The sequence below is a fragment of the Thalia democratica genome, chromosome 7, assembly GCF_965202585.1.
Source record: "Thalia democratica chromosome 7, ktThaDemo2.hap1.1, whole genome shotgun sequence".
NCBI lineage: Eukaryota > Metazoa > Chordata > Thaliacea > Salpida > Salpidae > Thalia > Thalia democratica.
Genome location: NC_139171.1, coordinates 41,925,517 through 41,950,486, shown reverse-complemented (window position 1 = coordinate 41,950,486; position 24,970 = coordinate 41,925,517). Strand labels below are relative to the sequence as shown.

Genomic DNA, 24,970 nt, shown 5'->3' with positions numbered 1-24,970 from the left:
AAAAATTACAAAAGAAGCCGTTGCAAGTTTTCTCTATTCGTAAAGTTATACAAACTAAAAGTGTTACAGCGTATTTTTATTGCGAGTCAAGATGAAATATTAAAGTCACTAGTAAAAGATTTTGTGTTGTCTTATCGATTAAGTTTGCTGGTTTGTACAGTCAGATAAGGTGTATAGATTAGGTACTTACTTTCTAATACGCTTTACATATAAACGGTCAAGGTAATCTAAAGTAAGCAAAAACCAATATAGTACATTTTGTATTTACATTAGTAGAGATTAAAGTGATTTAAAAATCATTACCTGTTTTTTTTTTCGTTTCTACATGTATGTATGTATATAAATATACACATAAGCGATGCTACTTTGACAAAAATATTAATGAGCTGTTTTTTAATATAAGTCTAAACTTAAAATTTTTGCGTATATATAATGTATAACTTTCTAAGACTTTATTTGATTCTAGTTGTTAGATAGTTCAAAGCTCAAATTGTAAAATTATTTAGTTCGATATAGTTTGATTTGAATTTATTAAATTGAGAGCTCCTTTTAGATTTTCCTTGAACTTTATTATTAGTACTTGATGTAAGTTTTTTTGAAACTTTGCATACTTATAAATAAAAGCTTACTATTTGAAAAAAATCACTATTTTTAAAGTGTAAATACAATTAAATTGAGTAGATTTCATTATTTCAAAATCTCTATTTCTTTGCAGATCATAAAAAGCTACATGCCTGAGTACTTTTAGTTAAACTTATATTCATTTTTCAAATACAATTATTTAACTTAAAGTTATAAGTAAACTAAGCATCGTAGTTTTTTTTTATTTTTCAGCAGAGTTTTTTTAATTTCCTTGGGGTTAAAGTTTATTAATAAAAAATATATACTGTAGCTTAGAAATATCAGTTTAAGTATGTTATGTTGGTAGATGAACGAGATGTCTTTTTATACACCAAGTCTTTTGACCAAACTTATAATCGCCGATATCTTTTATGCCAATAAACTACTAAATTATGTGAACCAATATATACAATTTAGTTATTTGAAAAAAAAAATATAATAAGCTGTAAATTTAAGTAAAAACTGATGATCTTAAAAAACTGTACGAATGCTGAGCTAAATTTTAAAATCGTTTTAGAATAAAACTTTAACACAAGTTTATTTTTTACTTTGTAAAAAAGACAAAAATATATCATTTTTCATTTACATACTTAAGTAGCCTATCAGTTAATTAGTTAAAATAACTTTTTAGTATAACTAAAAAGAAACATTTAAAGTAACAAAAATGAATCGGGCACAGAGTGAAGAAAAAGAAGATAGTTATGTGCTTAGAAGACGAAGATTCAACTCAGAAGATGTTTTAAGTAGCGATGAACCAACAACGTCCCATTACATGTTAGTTTGTACTTCATTTACCAACTAATAATCAATAGCGTAAGTTGTAACAGTCGTATTGGGGCAAAAGCAAAATTTTTTCTTAAAAAAATTTAATGAAAAATTTTGGACATGAAAAAATATGAATACTAAAGTGTAACTTAAAGTAAAATCAATTAAAAAAAAGTTTTCTGAATTACTAAAACAAAGTATGGAGAAGATAACTTTTTTTTTGTTAAAACATATTCTTATAAATATAGAAAGTCGAAAAGATCTTTTACCCTATGAAAAATCTCCAGTACAAAATTTTGCCCATCAAAAAGTTTAGAGCAAAGTTTTGCCCATGAAACAAATCTATTTCAAAAATGAGCTTATACAAAATATGGTACATTACTTTCCCATTAAAAAAATCTAGTGTTAAAATTTTATTATGAAATACAGTTATTAAGTTTTTTATAAGAGGCGTATACTCAAAGTGTTCTTTTATTACTTTTTTATACTTTTATTCGCAATCTACTTCATAAAAAAACTACCTTAAAGTAGTAATTCATTTTAATCTTTTAATGAGCGGAGTAAAAGTTCAGAATATACTTTTTTCTTTAATGGGGTAGATATATGAGTATCTAACTAGGCTGAGAACCTAAACGAAACTATGTTTATAGTTTACGTATATAAAAGTTATGGAACAAACTAAATCTTAGGTATAAAAATAAATTGTAAATACTAGTGCAAAGTTTTACTCATGAAAAAAATCTGATTAAAACTTTCTCCGCGTGAGGTTATTTTTGGCAGCTAAGCTTTCGTATTTATACTGTGTTTTTAAATAGTAATAGTAGAACGTGAACAAAAGTTGTATGAAAATTAAAACCCAGTTTAGAATTCAATGTAGCTTTTTTAACTTAAAAAAAATCATTCTTCTAAGGTTCTATTGAAAAATGTTTTAAAAAGACTATGGAGATTTTTTACAAAAATACTTTTGTTAGAAGTAGATCTCATATTGAAGATAATTCTTCGGACGATCATCCAAAAAGAAAGTTTGGTAAAAAGAGAAGAAAGTGGCATGGAGTAGAAAAATTTTTCGAAGCCAAAAACTTGATGGTAAACATAAACAAAAACTTTAGAAAACGAATAAAGCATGGTGTTAGTTTTTTTTATAGTCAAGATTTTATTATTTAAAAAAAGTAATTAACCTTAATTGAAGAATATTAACGATTTTAACTACGTTTAAAACTTTTTTTAAAGTTTTTATACTTATTCTAAGCTATTGTTTGTTCTAAATGATCTATACATTTATAATTGTTTTATTTAACTAAACAAAGGAAAAATACGTAGAACAAATCAAAAAGGTCCTCTGATATACTTCCTTTAGTTCCTGAACTTTCATTTTGATTAGCATTTTCTGTACGCTAAACGTTTTTAAATACTTTTTAAAAAACTATATGTTTTATATAGCTTATTGTCATACCTCATGAAAACACAAAGATAACTTAAACAAAATTTTTGAATAAAAAATACAACTTAAGTTGTTGTATTGTGGTTGGAAAATAAACAAGATGATAGATATTATATACAAACAAATGAAAAAGTTTATAAAATTTTTAATTACCACATACTAAATCATATTTGATTATGTAAGATTTAGTAATGAAACCATATGTCTATTTATACTTTTATATAATTACTGTTGTTATTCTAAATCTTTTTAAACAGCTTTTAAATTCAAAAACAGAGCTATGTAGTAGTAGATCAAAGTGGTAAATTTTGGAGATTTAGTTCAGCAAAATCACTGTTTTATTTTGATAAAAATCATCCAGTTAGAAAAACGTCTATTAAAATAATGATGAACAGGTTATGCTAAGTAATAATTGTTTTGTTCATAAAGTTTTTTACATACAATAATGAAATTTACTAAAGCTATCAGTTTAAATCGCTTTTTTATAACATTTAAGTAGTTTTTTAATGCACACTTTAAAAACTGTAGATGCATGCATGTATGTTTTTTAGAAAATGTAACTAAAAACTGATTTTATCTTATCTATTTATTATTTTGAGACAGTATTAGCCAAAAGTGCTATTAAAAATATTTTTTTGTTTCGTTAACAGAGACAGTTTTAGAGTTTTGCTATTGAAGTAGCTCGATTTAATCAACTCACGCATTAAATGTTTTCATAAGAGATATATTTTTTTATATCAATAATACATTAGTAAAATAAAATATTAGTAACGTTTTGTAAAATTTTTAAAATATATAAGGCTAAAAAAGAATAAGGTTTATATTAAATTAATAAAAAAAAGTAAGCTTTATGGAAAGTTATATTATATTACACTAATCAAGATAAAAAAAAAACCATAATCCTATGTATATAAAAGTTCAAGGCGCAATGAAGCATCTTGTATTCTAGTAATATATAGATAATATATTTGAAATTCAAATTTTTGATTAACGACTTTACTTCATGTTAAGTAATGGTACGATTTTACTGCACTTCAAGTTTTAAATTTATTAAGTGGAACAATATTTAAAATATTATATATTTCAAAAAAAAAAAATTCAAACGGATTTCTAACAATGATTATGTTAAACTATTATTAAATTTATGTGACGCAAAACTGTAGATTAAATCTTAAATGCTCAAACTTTCTCAAAAATAGAAAACTTATAGAATATTGCTTACATGTATGTAAAATATAAGCTTTATAATAAAGTATTAGTCACAAAATTGTTATATTTTCAAAAAATGTGAATGTTTAATTCAGCGACTTTTAACCTGGGGTAAATTCCCTTGTTTTAGGGGGTAAACTTTCTTAAATATAAGTAGTATAGATTAGTGTTTATTAATTGTCATTTTATTTAAAAATTAGTTTTTAACTATAATATATTTTTAACTAAGTAAAGTTATATTTTTTTTTACATTTTTATATGATTAATAAGCCTAAGATTACAAAAATTTTTTTTTTTTCAAAACTAATTAGAATTTGTTTATTAGTGGTAAATATGATAACTACCTTCTATAAAAGGGTAAAGTATGAAACAAAGTTTAAAACTTCTGGTTTAATTGAACCTTTAAAAAAATCAATAAAAATAAATACAATAAAATAAACACAATAGAATAAAAGAAACTCTCATTTCACACGCTAACTTTAACAAAAATTAAATTTAAATACACATGTATTGAATATTAAAAAGTTATTAACATACGATTGTGGTCAAAAAAAAGGTAATAATTTAAGAGAAGTTCAAGCTTTGAAAAATTCAAACATAGTTTTCGTAAAACTTGTTGTAATAAAATTAATTTGTATTACACTTGTAATGTAATAAACTTGTTGTATTAAGTTTTATGAACACTTTTCTAAAATATACAACAAATTATGATTAGTTTTAAATAATTTCGAACAATAGTTTAATATATTATATATTAAATTTTCATTTTTAAATAATATGGATTATCACATGTTTGAATCCATTTTAGTTTTAATTTGTTTTAATCGTAAGATTTGACTTGAAACTTTTGAGCAATTTATCGATTAAATAACTTTTAAAATTGTTCCAAAAGTAGCTATGTTGTCGAAACTTTTTACAAAGTAAGTAGTTTTATATTAAAATGTCTTAATTCAGTAGACTAATAATCATTTATAACTGTTGAAGTCTTTTTATACTAAATTTTTGTATGTTTTTACGAACACTTGAAGCTTCATAAAAAAAATAAAACAGATGGTTCATAAGGTTTATTACTCTCGTAATTTTCGTTAATTGTGTATGTATGGCATTTAATGTTCAAAATGAAGTTGGAATTTTGGAAAAAGTAGAGTTAGTTTATAATTCCACACTATTTAGTTAATGTTTTTCTTTGTCAAATTTATCTTTGATTTTTTTTTTCTTAAGACTTATTTTTAGCACAAAGTTCAGCTATCGAAAAGAACAACTTATTGATATTACAATAAGATAAACAAAACACCAAATTTTAATAAAACTAGATATATTTCAAGCAATTTTATCAGTAGAGTACTAAGCTAACAAGAGATAAAATTTTCAAACTTATATAGTAACCAAGTAATCATAAAGTAATAAAAAGATTAATAAAGGATAAAAGTAATTAGTAACAATTAAAATCATTTAAGTTTACTTACGTTATGATTAATCTACAGTAAAACTAAACATCAATATAATGAAAACAACACTTATAAAGTCTTACGAAAATAAAGAAACAGTATAGTAAAAATATTTTTGCTTACTTAAAGCCGGTTTCCTTTACAAAATACAAATAGCTTCTAACCTAATAAAATCAAAAAAAAAATCTTCAAGTTTTAATAACTTAATAATAGTTTTAAATCTATTTGGACTATAACTGTTTGCACATGTTGAATTATTAACCAAATTTTCTGCAATGGATGAACGTTTAGATGCATTTAAAACCTTGACCGGTATATCATCTTTCTGATCTGAATAGCAAAAACTCTCTACACTCTTTGGGACATGCTCTTTTATTCTATTCCTTAGATGTCTTGTTGTTAATCTAAGACAGTTTGCTTTACAACATCAGCAGTATTGGTTAATTACCATACTTTTATTTAAGTTTGGTAATGGATCCTTTCCACCTGGTGTTAATAGTGGTTTAGAGGTGAAGACGATTCTAGGGTTTGCTGCATAATAAGTATTTCTTATCAACTGTCAAATTTTCTTTTCTAACGTTTCTAAGAATGAATGGAATTTTTACAGTAACTACTCATTTTCTAGGTTCTAATGTCTTTATTTTATCCAAATTTTCAAATGTAAATGAACTGCTTTGTTAAATAACTCTTGTGGCTACCTGATTTTTGATTAACAGTATCTTTATCTGTTTGATTTTACTTTTTGAACAACTCTGGGGACCAAATTTTAATGGGCACGTTGACACAGAGTTCTGATTAGATTCACTTATTTCAACATGGTAATTTACCAATACAGCTCCTGTAGTAAAGCAACCTATCTAAGGAACCTATCTAAGCAACCTAACAACAAGACATCTAAGGAATAGGATAAAAGAGCATGTCCCAAAAAGTGTAGAGAATTTTTTCTTTTTAGATAAGAAAAATGATATACGGGTCAAGGTTTTAAATGCATCTAAACGTTTATCCATTGCAGAAAATTTGGTTAATAATTCAACATGTGCAAACAGTTATAGTCTAAATAAATTTAAAATTACTATTAAATTATTAAAACCTGTAGAAGTGTTTTTGATTTTATTAGGTTAGAAGCTATTTGTATTTTGTTAAGGAAACCGGCTTTATGTAAGCAAAAATATTTTTACTATACTGTTTCTTTATTTTCGTAAGACTTATAAGTGTTGTTTTCATTATACTGATGTTTAGTTTTACTGTAGATTAATCATAACGTAAGTAAACATAAATGGCTTAAATTGTTACTAATTGCTTTTGTCCTTTATTAATCTTTTGATTACTTTATGATTAATGGTTACGATATAAGTTTGTGAAATCTTATCTCTTGTTAGCTATGTACACTATTAATGAGAATAGCTTGAAATATATCTGGTTTTATTAAAATTTTTTGTCTTGTGTATCTTATTGTCTATAAAATGTAAGTAATTTTACAAAAAAAAAAAAACCGAGGAAAACAAAGTTTATATATTATAAAACATTTATAGATTAAAAGCGTTTAACATTTTAAATTTTATAAAAGCTAATTCAATAAGGCTTTTACAAAAAAAATATTATTTACCAAAAAAATAAACTTAAAGGTTATTTAACCTCTTGAACTTATAATTAATGAATTTCAAAATTTAATTTTTTATCGTCAATATACATGGAACGTATTGATAAAACTTTTTAAAGTACTTCTTTTAATGAAATTTTTTCTTCTAAATTTCAACCTTGTAAATTTTAGTTTATTACGTATAACTTATAAATAAAAGAAACATAATAGATGACAGACTCTTGTTTCAACAGGTATGTATTCTTTGGCATTTATTTGTTTGAAGCGGTAATAAAAATTATTTCGTTTGGTTTTTTCATGCACCCGCTTTCATATTTACGTGATTATTGGAATTGGCTTGACTTTCTTGTTGTTTTTACTGCGTAAGTTAATTTATATACAAAATAAAAAGTAAATGCATCTTATTAAACTGTTCAAAAATTTTTTGTAAATTTTATTTTGACTTGATTAAAGTTTTTAAATTTAACTTTTTTTATATACTTTTTACTGCTGAATTTTTATACAGAATACTATAAATTGTATAAAAACGATTGATTGTAAAACTTGCAAAATATAAATATTGTTTATTGAACGACAAAAAAATACGCTCAAAAGGTTTGGTCCAAGGACCTGGTGTACAAAAAACCTTTCGGTTATCGAGTCATACACCAGAACAGTTTAACGTCATGCCCAGGATAAGTATATTATATATATTATATATATAAACTTTGTACAATATAGTATTATATAATATATAAAATATAAATAGACTTACTGAATATATAAATATATTAGTACTTTAAATATATTTTCTGTAGGGTTTTTCCGTAACAAAAAAGTTTTAGATTTTAGATATGGTTATGTTTTTTAAACTTTTTACTTTTAATTTTTTTTCTTAAGTTAAACATTAAACTTCAAAACCTAAAGTTAATTTAAGCACAAAGTTTGAAAAAAAGTACGGTTATTCTGTAATTTGAAACTTTATCGCACAACTACAAAACATTATTATCAAGTAAATAAATAATTAAATTAAACTTTCTAATAAAATTTAGTTTAGATACTTTTTACATTAAACTTAAGTCTTGAGTTTATATAGGTTATTAAAAGGAAAAACTTAGATTCAGGTTTAGACAACTACCAATAACTTGTCCTGGGCAAGACGTTAAAAGGTATCTGTGATGTGCGACTCGATAACCGAAAGGTTTTTTCGTGCACCAGGTCCTATGATGAAATGTTTTGTAATTTTTGTTGTCCAATAAACTATATATATAAATATACCACAGATGTTTTTATATTAAAACTTTATTCCGACTAACGGCGTTTCACTGCTCTCGAATATATATATATGTATATATATAAATAATATATATATATATATATATATATATATATAAAATAAGGTAAATGTTTAAACGTAAACACTTTCAACTGAGCCCACTTGAAGGGCTTTTAAATAATTTATTCAAATGGCGATTTTAAAAATTCTGGAACATATGTTTCACAAAGCTTTAATTTTTCATAAAGCTTTGATCATCAGCCAGTTAAATTCAAAATAAAAAGCACTGTACTAAACATAGATGCAAAAGTTATGCAAAAAAACAAAAAACAGTATGGCGTAATATTGTGCATTACAAAAATTAAGTACAAAAATCGATCTTCCATCTAACTAATCAAACAACTAAAAGTCACAAAGACAACAGTTAAATCACTATAAAATACTTCAAAATTTATTGTATTTTAATCTATTGTTTTTTGTTTTTTTGCATAACTTTTGCATCTATGTTTAGTACAGTGCTTTTTTTTTGAATTGAACTGGCTGATGATTAGAGCTTTATAAAAAATTAAAGCTTTATGAAACATATGTACCAGTATCTTTAAAATCGTACTTTTCGAATAAATTGTTTAAAAGCCCTTCAAGTGGGCACTGTAGAAGGTGTTCAAGTTTGAATAATAACCTTATTTTATACAAATATATATATAAATATATATACAAATATAAATATAAATAAATAAATAAATAAATATATATAAATATAGTTTATAAGAAAAATACAATTTTAAAAATTCTAGTACATATGTTTCATAAATCTAAATACTTTGATCATCAGCTAGTTCAATTTAAAAACCCTTCAAGTGGGCTCTTGTAGAAGGTGTTCAAGTTTGAATAATCACCTTGTTTTATATATAAATAAATAAATATATATATATATATATATATATATATATATATATATATATACAAATTAAAGACTTTTTTAGTTGCATGATAAACAGGTTTTTAGAGAAAGTAACAACCCTGTAAATCATTAAGCGGAATAGTCTACAAACATTTTACTAAATCATAGTGTTATGTTGATTTAAAAGTATAAAAATTGATCTCATTATTTTTATTATTTATACAAAAGTTTACCATCCTTTAGTTGTTGTTCATAAATATTTAAAAAAATTTAGCACTATTTCAACAATCATGGAAGCCGTTAGTTCAGGTAATATGGAAACCATACCTGGAATGGATGCATTACGAGCTTTTAGGGTTTTAAGAGCACTAAAAACTATGTCTGTAATTCCAGGTTTTGTTTAAAGTTTTATCAACCTGATGTAATTTTTTTTATTAATTTATAATAATAATATTTTTTTAAAATAAACTTTTAATGTTAGAACAAAAATCAAAATAAATTGAAAATAGAACCTTTAAGATTTTTTTAACTACTGATAAAAGACAAAAGCTAAAAAATATTTAGAACTATAATACTATTTGGTTTACAAGATAGATTGGTAGACAATACATTAAAAGGTATCCATGTCGTGTACGACTCGATAACCGAAAGGTTTTTTCGTACACCAGGTCTAAGGACCAATTATTTTGAGCGCTTTTTTATCGTTCAATAAACAGTACAATGGCTAATTTGTAATTTACAACATTTGTGAATAGACTTGTGTCCATATTTTTATTTCTAATGCAGTATTCGACAGAACTAGATTTTTTATAAACATCTTTGTTTTCTCTAGGTTTGAAAAGTATTGTAAGTGCTCTTCTACGTTCAATCCACGCGCTAATTGATGCTATCTTTCTTACTATATTTTGTGTAGCAGTTTTTGCATTAATTGGATTTCAGCTTTTTGGAGGAACATTAAATCAGGTAAAAACTAAAATATTTTGCTCTTTCAACATAATGATAATACTTTAAAAAAAAAAAAAATTAGAAATAAAATATATTAATAGATTTACAGAAGTAGTTATAAAACTTTTTATTATACTTTCTAATATTTTTTACAACTTTGTAACATATCAAACATCATAAACTTATTACCATTAAAAAAATACAGTCAACTTGATTACTTGATATACCTAAAGCTATTTTAAAGTAGCACTTTATAATGGTTCTAATCTTTAGCTTTTTTAAAAAATTTTAGGTCTTATAAAAAACATAAAGATATACCAAATAACATTTAGATCTGACTTAAAAACTTCAATTTTATTTAACTTGAAGAATCACTATTAATTTTTTTCACTCAGAAAGTAGTAGTTTTGTCCGAAACCAATGTGCTAACCTATTTGTAATCATTGAAAAACACTTAAAGTGTTTATTAAATGTAAATTTATAAATAGATTTAACATTAAAAAATGATAATTTTTTAGAAACTTTCGTAATTTTTTTCTAATTAACGACTGAAAACGTCACAGACATATTTTATTTATTTTTTTAGACTTATAACACTTTATTAATTATATGGACTTACAAGATTTTACAGAAAAAGTATATTCATTAAAAAAAACAAATTAAAGCTACTTTTTAGAAATAAAATAAAAGAGTCGTAAAAAATACAATTTAAAGGCGTATTCTTTTATTTATCGACTGTATAAATTATCCTTAAATAATCAAATAAAAATATATTACCTATTTTTAATATAATAGTTCGAATTGAAACTTTTAGTTTTAATTAAACTAAGAATTTCCTTTTTTCTCTTATAAATCATACAAATAAAAAACTTGTGCTTACTATAAAATAAAAACGTTTTAAAACTGAATTTCATATTTGATTAGCAAAACATTGAATACTTTTAACATTAAATGCTGAAAGAATTTACTTAAGCAGTATTAAAATTAAAAAGAAAATTAACGCTAAATATAATGAATTTGTATTTTCATTCACATTTTTACAGTTTTTTTGAAAACAGTTACCAATTAATTTTTTATTAAGTTTTTTTGTTTTATGATCCGTAGTCAAAAATTCTAAAACAAAAACTTTGTTTTTTGTTTCGGTAAAAATTTAAAGTTATTTGTACTGTTTAATTTTGATAGTACAATTAGTTTTACAAAAAGGAATTTTAGTGGAAATAATTTTTTAAATAATTTTTTGAACACTAAATCTAAAACTATAAGTAAATACTTTAAATATATTTTTTTCTAAGATATCCGCAAGAAATTCAAGCGACTATTCATTACCTCCTCCATATAATACTTTATTTGTCTCAAAAGATTTATGGAATGGAAATTCATCAGATTGGACCAACAAAATAAAAATGAACATAAACAGTTCCATAAAGCTTAACAATGAAAGTTATAAGTCTTTGATTTTTTTGGACAAATGGCCAAACGGAGATGTTATACATACTGTAGACTACGAAAGCCATTTAATTTTACAGAAGCCTTCGGCTTTTGGACACAATATATTAAGGTGGAACAAATGGGACAGACAAATTGCTAATGCGATTGTTCAAAATCTACCACAAAAAAATTTTACAGGTAAGACATCAACTTATATTAAAATTAAGTTCCTTGAAAGTTTTGTCTTAGGTCTATTACTTATGAGAAAGCTTTTGTTAAAAAGTTTATTTAAAAGTTTGATAGAAGGAAAAGATTACTAAAAATAGACAATAAAAAACACTAAAAATCTTCAATTATATATTTTTAAGTTATTGATATCTTATTGCTTACAAATTTTCGCCTTGCCAGTTCTAACAAGTAGTGATTCTAGAACTGAGAAGTGGTTTCTCGCTTTATATAAAGTTTTTAATGTACTATCTATGTGGTTCTTAAGCTAGATTTTTTTAATGACTATAAACAGCCCAAATGTAAACAATTATTCAACCACGAATACATCCAAAACAACCCTAGTTGTTAACGATGTGTTAACACTTCATAGTTTTAGAATCATTGTTCGTTAGAACTCGCAAAACAAAAACCTTTCAACAACGACATGTGTATAACTTAAAACTATATAATTACTGTGTTTTTGGTGTTTTTATTTTTGTCAGTTTTATATAGTCTTTAAAGTTTTAATCTAATTAAATCTTTTACATTGTTAGCCTTTATTTTATTAAATATATCTTAAAGTTGAATTTAAATTTGCAAATAACAACTTAATTCAAAATTAAAATACATAAGAAGACTTGACTTGCTTTACAATTGACTCGTTATGACGCAAATATTTTAATTAAATTTTATAATTTTATAATATAATTTTTTTTTTGCTATACTTTGTAAGTTGATTTTAGCAACTTTATTCTGACGAAAGCTAAACAAAAGTTTTAAATAAAATTTTTCAACTTTCAAAATGAGTGATTTACGTATAAACTTTCTGATAAAATTAAGATGAAACATATTTCTTTTAGTTTTTATAACTTTTATAAGATTCAACTTTTGAAACTTAAAAAAATTATGTATTTTTACGAGTCAAAAACTAGTAAAATTCAGCTTTAAACTAACAAAGTAATTTTAGTGATTGTTGTCTAACCTTTTATCTTTGAAATTTCATGGTAATTAAGTATTAGTATTTTAAAGTTTAAAAGTGTATAACTTTTTTCCTATCACTACATTATAGAATATCTTAAATAGCTCAAAATTAAAACAACTTAAATGTTAAATTAAACAATATCTATTATTACAGCTTAAAAAATAGTTTTCTAAGTTTGTGTGTTTTGTATGTTAGAAAAAACACAAAATTCTTAAATAAATATGAAAAAAAAACTGAACTTCATTATTATATTTATTAAAGAGAAACACTAAACAAGACTAATACTTTTTTAATGAGCTTATTTCTGTTAAAAAAATTGAATAATTATAAATGTTTTCTAAATAAAGATTCAGTTGAGTATAAACTTTGTACTAATATGATATTTAAATACTTGAAATCTCTATGCAAAGTTCAAACACTATTGTTATTTTTATTATAGAGTTTTCTGTTCTTAACAAGTTCTGTCCGGACATGACGTTAAAAGGTATTCAATTGGTATACGACTCGATAACCGAAAAGTTTTTTCGTGCACAAAGTCCTAGGACCAAATATTTTGAGCGCTCTTTTTTGTCGTTCAGTGAAAAATATCTTAATCTATACTATGTTAACAGTTGACTAATATAGAATTGGAGATTGTTTAAAACTATAACAGTTAAACAAATATTTTAAAGTTAAAATTACTTTAATATAAACTTAAACAAACAACTAAAATTTTTAGTTACAAACTAATCATTTTAACTTAACATATTTTATCTAATAAAATTTTTTTGATTTTTACTCAACTCAAAAATAATTATTAGTTTATGAAAATTAAGTATAAAATATAGTTTCTACAATAATGACTTAGAAAAAAAGTCAAAAAGGATGAAAACAAAAAACAAAACATATAAACTACTAAGAGTAGAAAATCAAGCTATTGATTTTGTCCGAAAAATAGTTTAGCAACCTCAAACATGAAATAAAACTTAAAATAAATAATTAATTGTTAAGCATTATTTTTTTACATATAGTGATTACAACAAGAAACATTAACTTATAAAAAGGTCTGAAAAGCTAATAACAACCATGAGTAAAGAAAATTTGTTCACTTCTTTGAAAATGAAGAAAATAATTAGGATAAATTTTAAACATAATGTCTGTGATATTTTTATACAAAACTCTATTTCTTTTTGTTTATATATTGCATATAGTTTTATTTTTTTGTTAATATAAATAACTTTTATCGTAAATTATAACAAACTCAACAGGTAAAACAACAATTAATATTGATGCTATAGATTCTTGGAAAGAGTCTGCTTTAGTTTCCATTACTGAAATTTTACAGCCTTTAAGTACGGTTGTTATAAAAAACAAAACTTGTTTAGGAGACTATCGAAAATGCAGGTCGTTATTAAGTTTTTAATTGTAATTTATTTATACAGTCTAAGTTGCTTCTCTAAGATTAAAACTTTTTTTTTAGTCAATTTTTATAGTTTTGTGTTCATCAATTTATATTTAATAAAAAAATGTAGTAAACTATTTTTACATCTTTTTTGTTTTATAACATTAAAATTAAACCTTCAGTAAGTTTATACTTTTCTGTACTTTGATTCTTTAAATTCAGGTAACAAATTTTAATATTTAAAGCGTTTTAAATTAATAGATTAAAAGAGCATTAAAAGAGTATATTTATCTTAACTTTTAAAAGCATATTTCAAAAGTTCTGTTGTGTTGTAAAATAAAAAAGAAACAAGAAAAAAACATTACCTAAGGCTAATATTGCATTTAAACTTAAAGTTATAGTAACCTAAAAATTAATTTTTGATTATTAATTGTTCAAAAACTTTTTTTTTATAAAATAGCTGTAAACATTTAAATTAAAATAGTTTGATATTAATAAAAAAAACTTAATTTATCCAAAAAACTAAAAACTTGAAAATACCAATCGTTCAATTAGTAAATTTGATTTTAAAATGTAAACAAGCATACACTAGTAAAACTTTATTTAAAACAAAAACAAAAGTAACTAATGTTAGTTCTTTAAAAATAAGTTCGAGTAAGCAAAGACCACGTTTCCCTTTAACAATAAAAAAACTGTATTTTAGATCAAATCAACAAAATGGGATTTTAAGAATACTCATAAACTTTGTAAATCTTTTTTTTTTTTTTGTTTCTAAGAAAAAAACTCTAAAAAATGCATAACAAAAAGCTAACAAAAACAAATAGTATAAAATTAATAAATATATGAGTTTTATCTTAAATGTTTGCTTACTTGTGTACAGTTTTTTTTTACAAAAATATAGTGTTAAGTTTATTAAAGCTACTGATTCAAAATAAAAAAAATCAATTTTAAACTGTTAACTGTGGTAGTAAGCTAGAAATATAAGCAATCCTAAAGAGTTTCAGTATGAATACAGTATTTTAAAAAATGTAAACAAACAACTAAAAAAATGATTGATTTTATATTAAAATATCTGTTAGTAAATAATAACTGTTATTAATATCTTTTAATAAATATTTTCTTTTAGTAATTTTTTTGTAGAAAATAGTTGATATAATTTACTCATTAATGACTCTGTTAAAATGTTAACACTTAACTAATTTTATAACTATTTTGTTAAAATAAAACTATGCAATGCAATATAGTTTAAAAATTAAAGTTATTTTAAACAGGTATATATACAGAAAGTGTAAGTACAAGTTAAGACAAAATTGCAATTACGAACTTGACGAAGGAGATAAGAATTGTATCACTGTTTTCAATGGTAGTTACTATGGTAATATGGTAAAAGAACTTAAAAAAAATGAGCATTGTTTCCAAACTAACGTCCCACAAGGCAAAATTCGATTAAAGGTCGATTTTTATAACTGTAATAATTTTACGCACCATACAGACAAAGAAGTAAGAAAAATCTGTAGCTTGAGAAGTGCTAAATGCGACATTAATGAAAATAAGTTAAAAGAAAACGTTAACAGTATTTTTAATGGAGAAAGTGATAATTTAACTAACACTTCATATGCAAACCTCAATATTAGTTTCCAGTACTTGCAAACAAAGTTAGAACAATGGATCAAGATTAGTTCAAATGAAACATTAAATGATGTTCTTAATATAAGCGATGACAATAAGAGTTTTATTGAAAAAATTTGCACAAACAGAACAAAATTAAATCTACACGAAAACTGTGAAAGCTATTTTAATACTTCAGCTGATGATTTACTGAACTGCTTAAGTAATGCTAGTTTGGAAGAAAAGTTTATAAGAGGGAAAAAATGGTTAAACGGAATAGTAGCAAACTTTCGATTATATGTAAATTTAAAAAACAAAACTTCACCATCAAACACACTCTTTACACTTTTTATTGCAAAAAGCGTGAATGAAATGGATGAAAAAACAAAAAGCGAGTGGTTTGAACTAGAAGAAAACAGAGCTAAACAGGAGCCTTCAATGGGTTTGCATTTTCATCTAAACGCAACAGACAGACTTAAGAAAGATCAAATCTATTGCAGGATGGGGAGGTTAGATCTTACTAAAGTAGGAGTTTTTTTAAGCTAAAAGTTGTAATAGGTAGAAGAAATTATATCTGTTTTATGAACTACTTTCACAGTATTTAAAATAACTTGTACTTAAAATTTAAAGTCATTCATTAAACAATCAAAGTTGTATTTTCAACAAGCATACTATACAACCGTTAAAACTTTTCTCAAAATAACGCAAGGTAGGGCAAAAATCACCCAAAGATATAAAACTTGAAGACTAATTTGTTTTTCTATTTATGGTTATGAATCAATTCCAGTAAGTGAAATTAGCAATTTATTTGGTTTGGTTTGAAATAAGAACAAAAAAGCATGTTTTAAACGTTGCCATATACATTAAAGTTTATTCAAGCCTCTTCGATTGGATATTTTTACAATACCAACATTTTTTTATTTCATAATTTTGAGGTCTTCCACTTCTTGGAAGATTGGTTATAGCATCTTGTTGCTTAAGCTGATGATCTATGCTCCTTGTAGCGTTGTTACTAGACTCATTTTCACTGTAACTATATGCTCGTTAAATAATGCGTAATTGAAGCACGATATTGAAAGAATGATTTGATTTTATTAAGTGCAGGGTATTTCCGTAATATTATCCAACGGTTTTAATAAAATATAGTCAGAAAATAAATATCAGCTCAGTTTTTCAAACTAACAACATGTTTAAGCTCTAAAATGACTTCTGCCCCACCTTGTATGAAAACAAAAGTATGTCAAAAATTGAAATTACTTTAATAAATCGAAAAGTAAAGATTAATAAAATAGTCTTATTCTTTTAAAATTTTAGTGGGTTTTGATTTACCACAAAAAATTTATCATGATAAATTTATACTGTACGTGACAAACAAAAATAATAGTTTAACTTAGTATTTAATCTTCTTATACAACATGGAGTTCTTGTAATTTATCTTCTTACTTTTAACTTTTGCTCTATTTTTTTCGGTTTTTAGCTTTATACCTTAGCTTTATTGTATAATAAAGCTAACCAAAAATTTATAGGTATGAAAAATAAACATTTTAAAATATTTAAAAAAGAGTATAAAATTTACTTTAAAAGTTAAAATAAAATTTAAAATTTTAATAAATACAAAAAAATTAGGCCGGACACAACACCACCAGGCTACATGTGCGTGCAAACTGGAGAAAATCCAGATTATTCATACACAAGTTTTGATAATTTTGAGTTTTCTTTTTTGAATGCTTTTCGATTAGTTACACTTGACGCTTGGAATAGAAATTTTTACTTAGTTAGTTTTTTACCTGTAAACTTTATAAAATGTATGGAAATTTTAAACTTTTACATTTTGTGTTCACTTGAGCACTTAAAATAACGAAAATGTTTTAAAATAAAGACGCAAAACACCAACATTTTTTTCTTACTAGATCTAGTTTAAACAAAAAATAGTTTGTTTTATTTTAAAAAATATCAATTTTCTAAGTGAGAGCGTAATAACTTACATAAGTTAACATATTTAATTGTTTTAATCTGACAATAAGTTTTAAAACTTTGCTTTCTTTAAAGCATTATTAGTTGTGAGCTTTTAATACATTTAATTTTTTTTTAAATACTGTTGTTTTGTTTATTATCAAATTACATAATAATTTTAAAGTTTTTCCAACAAAAAGAGTTCTTTAATGTGCTTGCTTAATTAAATAATTTTCATAACTAAGTTATGTTTTTGAATTTACTAAGCATAATACTATTTATTATTAACTAGCTAACATTTTTTATCCTTGACAAGATGTTAAACTGTATCCAAATAGTGTACGACTCGATAACCAAAAGATTTTTGTACACCAGGTCCTTGGACCAATTTTTATGAGCGCTTATTTTTTGTTCTATTAACTGTTATTTTTCAAAAGTATCTACTAAGTAGCACACTAAAAAGAATAACATTTCAAATTCTAAATTCATTTTACTTATGCTAAATTTGCGTATTTTAAGCGAAGCTAAATTTTTAATGTAAAACGTTCGCCACTTATGCTTGTATAAACAAAAAGCAAGTTTAATAGCTATACATAAAAACAAACTAGTTTTTGAACTATTTTCAAATAAATAAAAAAATCGCTAATTTAAATTAATTAGTTTTTATTGCTAAGCCAGGTTCTTGATATACCTAATTATTTTTTTTCCATGTAATATTTTTGATAACTTTTTTTTGGTGAACACTTTTTTCAGACAATTCATACTTCAGGACCAGCGTACTCTATTTTTTATGTAGTGATTGTCTTGTTAGGATCATACTACTTAGTAAACTTAATTTTGGCAGTTGTGTACGAAGCCTACGAAGAACAACTAGTTAAAGTTGAACAAGACAAAAGTGTATGTTTTGCACAAAATTTTATATATATTTTAACAATAAACTTAGTTATTTTAACGTTTTATGAAAACTGTATGCAGTTGATGACTTAAGGATAAGTTTTATGTATACTGAATTTTAAATAGATAAATCATTATTAAACTTAGACTTTTATTATAACAACGTAGTTGTTTTCAAAGTATGCGAGCTATTTACTACAGTTGAAACTTACGAAAAAATGTTTCCTAAAATAAAAATTAAACAAAATGCATTTTAACTCATAAAAAATGATGAATTGCAAAAATGAATATACCTCGACTACTACTAAAACTGTTTAAACAAATTTGAAAAAATACTCAAGTTGTTATATGAAATTTTAAAATTTCTAAATTACTTAAAGTCCAGAAAAAATAATTAAACAAACCATAATTTTGAAATTCCTTATGCAGAAAACCATAAAACTTTTATTATATAAGAGAACAATATTAAAAGACTATTTAAAATTATTATTAAGTTTTGAAATAGTATATGGTTATCGAGGAAACTATTTCTTATTCAACATTGACTATACTGGAAATCCCAAATAAAAAAGTCGTTAAAAAAGTCTATCTTATAGAATATTATTACTACAGCAAGAAGGAATAATAAAAAATTAACATTCATAGGGTTCACTACACATTAACTTTATTTAAAATGTTAAAAATACTTTTTGAAAGCGAAACTATTTTAAGTTTATTAATATAAAGAAATTCGCAATATATTTTTTTTGCTACATATCAGTGCTTATTAAGCAATTTTTAGTTTTAGTTTTACTTAATTTTTCTTAAGCTTTTATAACATAATTTTCTAAAATCACTGGTCTACTGATAGTTCTTGTAAGAAAAAAGTTACTGGACTGCAAAAATGTTTTTAAAACAAATCTGACCCGCCGACTACAAAGTATACCCGACTTTTACATTTAAGATGCGTATTTTTCACCTTAATAATCTAATTAAAGTTTTCTTTGAAATTCATTGAACATATTTTTGTGGGCAATCCATCTTATATTCAAACTGTTTTTGGTGTGACCTACATACAACACATTACATTTTTGACATTGAGCAGCATGTATGCCATTCTTTTCACTTTATCTACTTATTTAATTCAATTTTTTTCTAATAAAACTATAGTACCGATTAAAATAAGATTATTTATTATTTAAAGGCATTTCGTTGAATGTATAAAAGTACTTTCGATCTAAGTAATTAGTGCTAAAAAAAATATTGACACCGGGTCGTTTAACTAATAGCTTTCAAAATAAAGTTCTTTAAAACAAAAATATCATTGTCCAAAAAACCTAATTGTTTTTCGTGAGATATAGTTAAAAAACCAAATTAAAATTACCTTTACTGTGCACAAATTACAAGTTTTCTAAAATGAAAACGAAAGTTTAAAAATTAATAGTCTATAAAACATTGTAAGTTTCAACATAATGTCAAAATGTTGTCGAGTTTAAAAATTTGAGTTAGAAACGGTAGTATACAAACGAAATTTACAGATGGTGGTATAACTAATCATTATAATAATGATTTGATACTCTGCCTAACTACCCTTTGTATTTGAGAAAAAAAAAAATTATACTAAGGATAACAACAATATTTTTGAAACAAAAACTTACTAAGCTTTTTACTAATTGTTGGGTTTCATTGAATAACACAAATAGGTAATTTATAAAACAAACTAAAAAAAATTAATATTTTTTATAGATGAAAAAAAAAGAAAATAATATATAGAGCAATATATGATATTTTTGATAGCTTGGTACACAAACTATATTCCATCTTATTTAACTCTTTTTTTTCGTTTGTTGTAAAAAATGAGAAAGATAATAAAAAATTATTTTTTTATTAAATAAAAAAATTTAATACATACAAAAAGTATAATAATTATGAAATAACATATTATTAGTAACTATTCAAAAAAATTTATTCCTCGATAAACTAAATACAATAAACAAAATATTTTATTTTCTTATTTTAGAGAGTTATTTTGTTTTTTTGGCAATAATGACTTTGTAAAGTCTATACTTAATTTTTTATTTTATTCCTTTAAATTTTATGCTATTAACTTTTTTAGATTTACAAATATATAGTAAACTAGTGCCTTTAGTATTTTCAGCTTCACTTCATAATGACCTTATTTCTTATATTTCAGTAATTTGTTGGTAGTTTTCAAAGTTTGTCTTGGTCATTTAAGTATTTTCGAAACGATACTTTGTGCTTACATATAATTTCTTTTTTGATTTTGGCTTTTAAATTAGACTTGTGCTTTTTGATATTAAAGTTTAACTTTGGGTTTTGACTAACACTAGTATACAACAAAATTTTGTTATTTTAATTAATTAAAGCCTATTTTTTGTCCACAGCAATACAGTAATTTAAAGAGTTCTGACTATAATTAAATAGCATGAGCCGAAATTCAAACTTTTTAAATTTTCTTATCGAATTGCCATATGTTTTTGCTTCTACTATCTTTTAACTAAGTTTGAATTTTTTTACTAAAATTTTATGTGTGTTGTACATATACTTTTAAAACAAAGTCAAGATTATCGAAAAATACAAAAAATATTTCTGTTTACTTACACAACAATTTTTTATGAAATTTTTCTTATAGAATAAATAATAAGTACTATAAATAAGCTTACTTTTAGTTTGTTAATAACATTTATTAAGTTAAAGAACGCAAGATAGAGTTACAAATTAATTAATTAACCTTTTAAACTTAATTAACTTTTAATAACTATTTTTGCTTGACAGTTTTCGTAAAACTAAATTACATCAAAATTAGTACAAGTTTCACCTGCTCAAATAGTACTTTAAGTAGTCTCAATCTACAAAAAGCTGTTGCAAGGACTTTTATACCATTGGTTTTTCATGTGTTTAGTAGTTTTTAAGTCTACTATTGTTTTCAATTGTTATATCTGTTTTATATATAAACTAACACTAAACTACAAGTATCAAACAAACTAAAATGATTCAGTTATACTGTAAAATTTTACAACTTAATTTGTTATGTACTTTGATAAGAACTACAAAATAAACTAAAATTATAACTATTTAAAGATTTAAAATTTTAATAATCTTAGCATAAAACTGTAGTTGGAACTGCATCAGAATATATTTATACTCATGTCTAAACTACTATCAGTTCTAGTTAATTATTTAGAGTTAATACGTTTAGCATATGTTTGATTTAGTTTTTTTTTAGCTAGGCTTACTGTATCTCTCAAATTTATTCTTTTTTAAGAAAATTTATGATAATGTACAGTTTATAACAGTATATAAAAACAGTTTAAACTAGTTTTTATATACTAGTCACGAAATTAACTAATGTTTTGATTGTTTATTGTTTTTAGTTAAATCTATGAATAAGTTAAATCTAATTTATTATTATAATAGAAAAACTACAATAAGTAGTTAAAGTTAAATGGTACATCAAACTTAATATACTCTTCTTTATCCAAACAGAAAGCGAAAGGGAATGATATTAGTCCGAAAAAGCGTAATAAAGTTAGTTTGCTTTAATTTCAATATCTCTTCTAGCTCATTTAATCATAAACTATTAAAATAAAAAGGTTTAATTATACACTACAACCACTTTTCTAATTAAAAAATGTTATAACATCAAAAAAAAAGTTTATTAATAGTTTTTAAGGCAAACACTTTTTTTGTGATTTAAACTGTTAAGAGTTAGTTAAAATGTTTAGTAAAATTAGTTTTAAGAAATAAAGTATAAAAGAGGGTACAAAAAATTTGCCTTCATGTTTAAATGTTTTACTTCTAAAAAGCAGGTGTAATTCAGTATACGTTCCGTTTAAGAAAGCTAAGTTAGAGTAAGTTTAAATACAAAAGCTTTGTGTTACAGAAATAAAGTTTTGTTTTATTAGTTTTTATTTAGGTAAGTGTTTGAAAAAATTTTCCCGGAATTTTTTAAAACTTGCCCTTATGTCTACAACTTCTAATTTTTAATTCTATGAATAAAAAACTGTTAGTTAAATACTTGTTTGGTAAAAAATAGTACGCTTAAAATGGAGACAAAGAGTTATTTTTGTACAAAAACACTTTTACACGAAGGGTCATTTTTGCACGGAGTGTCAATTTTGCATCAAAAAATAAAAAGTATAAACTAATAAAAAAACAATAGAATTAAAGTACCGACCAAGGGTAAGAGTTAAGGTAACCGTGATAGTTAAAAAAAAAGATAAAACGTTAATAACAAAATAAAAGTTACCGACTAAGGGTAAGAATTAGGGATAAAAGGAATAATAAAAAAATAAAAGAAAAATAAGTTAACAACTAAATAAAAACAATCTAAATAAAAAAAGTTTTAAACCGTGCAAAAGTGACCCTTCGTTCTAAATTGTCCCTTCGTGCATTTTTAACACCTACCCGCTTAATGTATTGTTTTTCAAAAAACCAATAAATAATAATTAAAATAAATAGTTTTGTAAAAAAGATTTAAAAGAGTATTAAAATAACATAGAATATTAAAAACAATTTCTTTTACTTTCAATAAAAAAGATACCAATTGTTATCTTTTATCAAATATTAAAAGATTCATACAGTAGTACTAGCACAGATTAATAAGTTTAAACTTTATTACAAAAATTTAATAGTCTAAAACAAATTATCTTGAAGATTAATTTTTATTAAAGATACTAGTTTTTCAGTATAAAATGCATGTTGAGTTGCAGTAGACTGTCTCAGCTAATGGTTTTTTTTTAAAGACAAGTATGTACTTACAAAAGCGTAATTTTTAACTAAATTTTCTTTTAGTTGAATTAAAAAAGATCGTTTTTTGTTAAACTTATTTTTTATAGATCCCCTTACCATCAAGTTTTGGAAGCAAAGAATCACCCACTAAACGACGTCAAATTACAAAGAGGAGGGCAGTTAGAAAAAAAACCAAACAGCAGGAAGCCCAAAGCTATCCTAATATAACAACTTCTTTAAATATAAAGCCCATTGAAAAGCAACCAGACAACGACACGTTAATATCATTATCTACCATTATTTCGATTGAAAAAACATTTGAAAAAAAAAAAAGATGCTTAAAACTTAATTGTAAAAATTCTACTTTTGAAAAAAAGTAACTATTTTGTTTTCAAACTGATGTATTTCAAATGCACTAAAACTAAAAAAAAATTAACAGCTACTAAAGAATAATTTTTAATGAACATAGAGTTTGAGTTGGTTTAATTTTTTTAAATTACTTGTTAAAAATTGTACGTTGTTGATCTACATAGTTTTTTATTGAACAAAAATTATTATAGTTAAAAGCTAAACTAAAATAACACAAAAATGTCTTATTTTTTAAATTGGTTGCTTTTTTTGTTTACTACAATAAACTTTTATCCTATCCCAGAAACCAAAAATCACGCAAATTGTCACATTCTGCAGACGAAATTTCTAAAGTAGAAGTCGAAATAAATACAATAGGCAAGTCTCTAAAAAAACGAAAAAGCATACCTGTTGCTAAAACACCTCTTGTAAAAATATTTCCTCCTACACCAGTTCAAAATCAAAAAAAGTTACATGTACCTGAGTTTCCTGAAGGTATCTAAAAAGTTACACCATTCACATAGAATAAAGTATCAAAAACTAACTAATAATAATAAGTTAACTAAATTTTTTAAACTTTGTTATATAATTTATAACTAATATAAGTTATATAGGATAACCTTAATGTTTTCAAAATTCTTCTTCTTTCATTTGTATAGCTTATTTTAGCTATCTATTTATTAATCAAAGGTTACTTAGAATTTTCATTACTGCCTTAATCTATTAGATATAAATAAAAAAGAAAACGTAAAGTTAAACAATATTTTAAAAACACTAGTACACACCAAACAATTTAAAACTTTAAAACCAGCAAGCACTAATTTAGAAGTATATATATTAACAGTAATTATATAAATTTTAAAATTTTAACTTCTACCACAAAAAAAGAAAACTAAATATTTAGGTAACACTTTTGTATTATTTATGAAAATTATTTAAAAAAAAGTATAAAGAAAACAACTTTTATACTTTTGTAGTGTTACACATTAAATGCATTTAAAAAATAAACATAGTTATTTTTTGTGTACGTAATAGTATTTAAGAATATTTGTGGTTTAAATTAAAGTAATTTCTGTTAAAACCTTGTTTTATCATTAGTTTTAAAAAGTAAGTTATTCTAATACTTCAAAGCAAAAATAATTAACTGTACTTAAACTAAATAGTGTTAAAAAACTTTTGTATTATTAAATCGTCTTAACTGGTGTCGGCGGCAGTTCTAAGGTCGCTTCTGATTGGGTAATATTTTACTGGTT

The 24,970-nt window shown here is 23.7% G+C and overlaps 1 protein-coding gene across 1 annotated transcript in view; it reads left to right on the top strand.

The window, feature by feature from the left end:
• Positions 1–1,265: 1,265 nt before the first annotated feature.
• LOC145841037 (sodium channel protein type 4 subunit alpha B-like) overlaps positions 1,266–24,970 on the top strand; it is a 65,280-nt gene continuing 41,575 nt past the window's right edge. Inside the window, exons 1-15 of the mRNA XM_082948393.1 lie at positions 1,266–1,395; positions 2,358–2,514; positions 3,104–3,222; positions 5,087–5,182; positions 7,318–7,446; positions 9,515–9,633; positions 10,073–10,203; positions 11,478–11,811; positions 14,050–14,185; positions 15,455–16,300; positions 17,418–17,565; positions 18,498–18,641; positions 22,125–22,166; positions 23,477–23,646; positions 24,022–24,212. Of these exons, the coding sequence (XP_082804519.1) occupies positions 1,286–1,395; positions 2,358–2,514; positions 3,104–3,222; positions 5,087–5,182; positions 7,318–7,446; positions 9,515–9,633; positions 10,073–10,203; positions 11,478–11,811; positions 14,050–14,185; positions 15,455–16,300; positions 17,418–17,565; positions 18,498–18,641; positions 22,125–22,166; positions 23,477–23,646; positions 24,022–24,212 (2,872 nt within the window). The 5' untranslated portion in view covers positions 1,266–1,285. The remainder of the gene's footprint in view (positions 1,396–2,357; positions 2,515–3,103; positions 3,223–5,086; positions 5,183–7,317; positions 7,447–9,514; positions 9,634–10,072; positions 10,204–11,477; positions 11,812–14,049; positions 14,186–15,454; positions 16,301–17,417; positions 17,566–18,497; positions 18,642–22,124; positions 22,167–23,476; positions 23,647–24,021; positions 24,213–24,970) is intronic.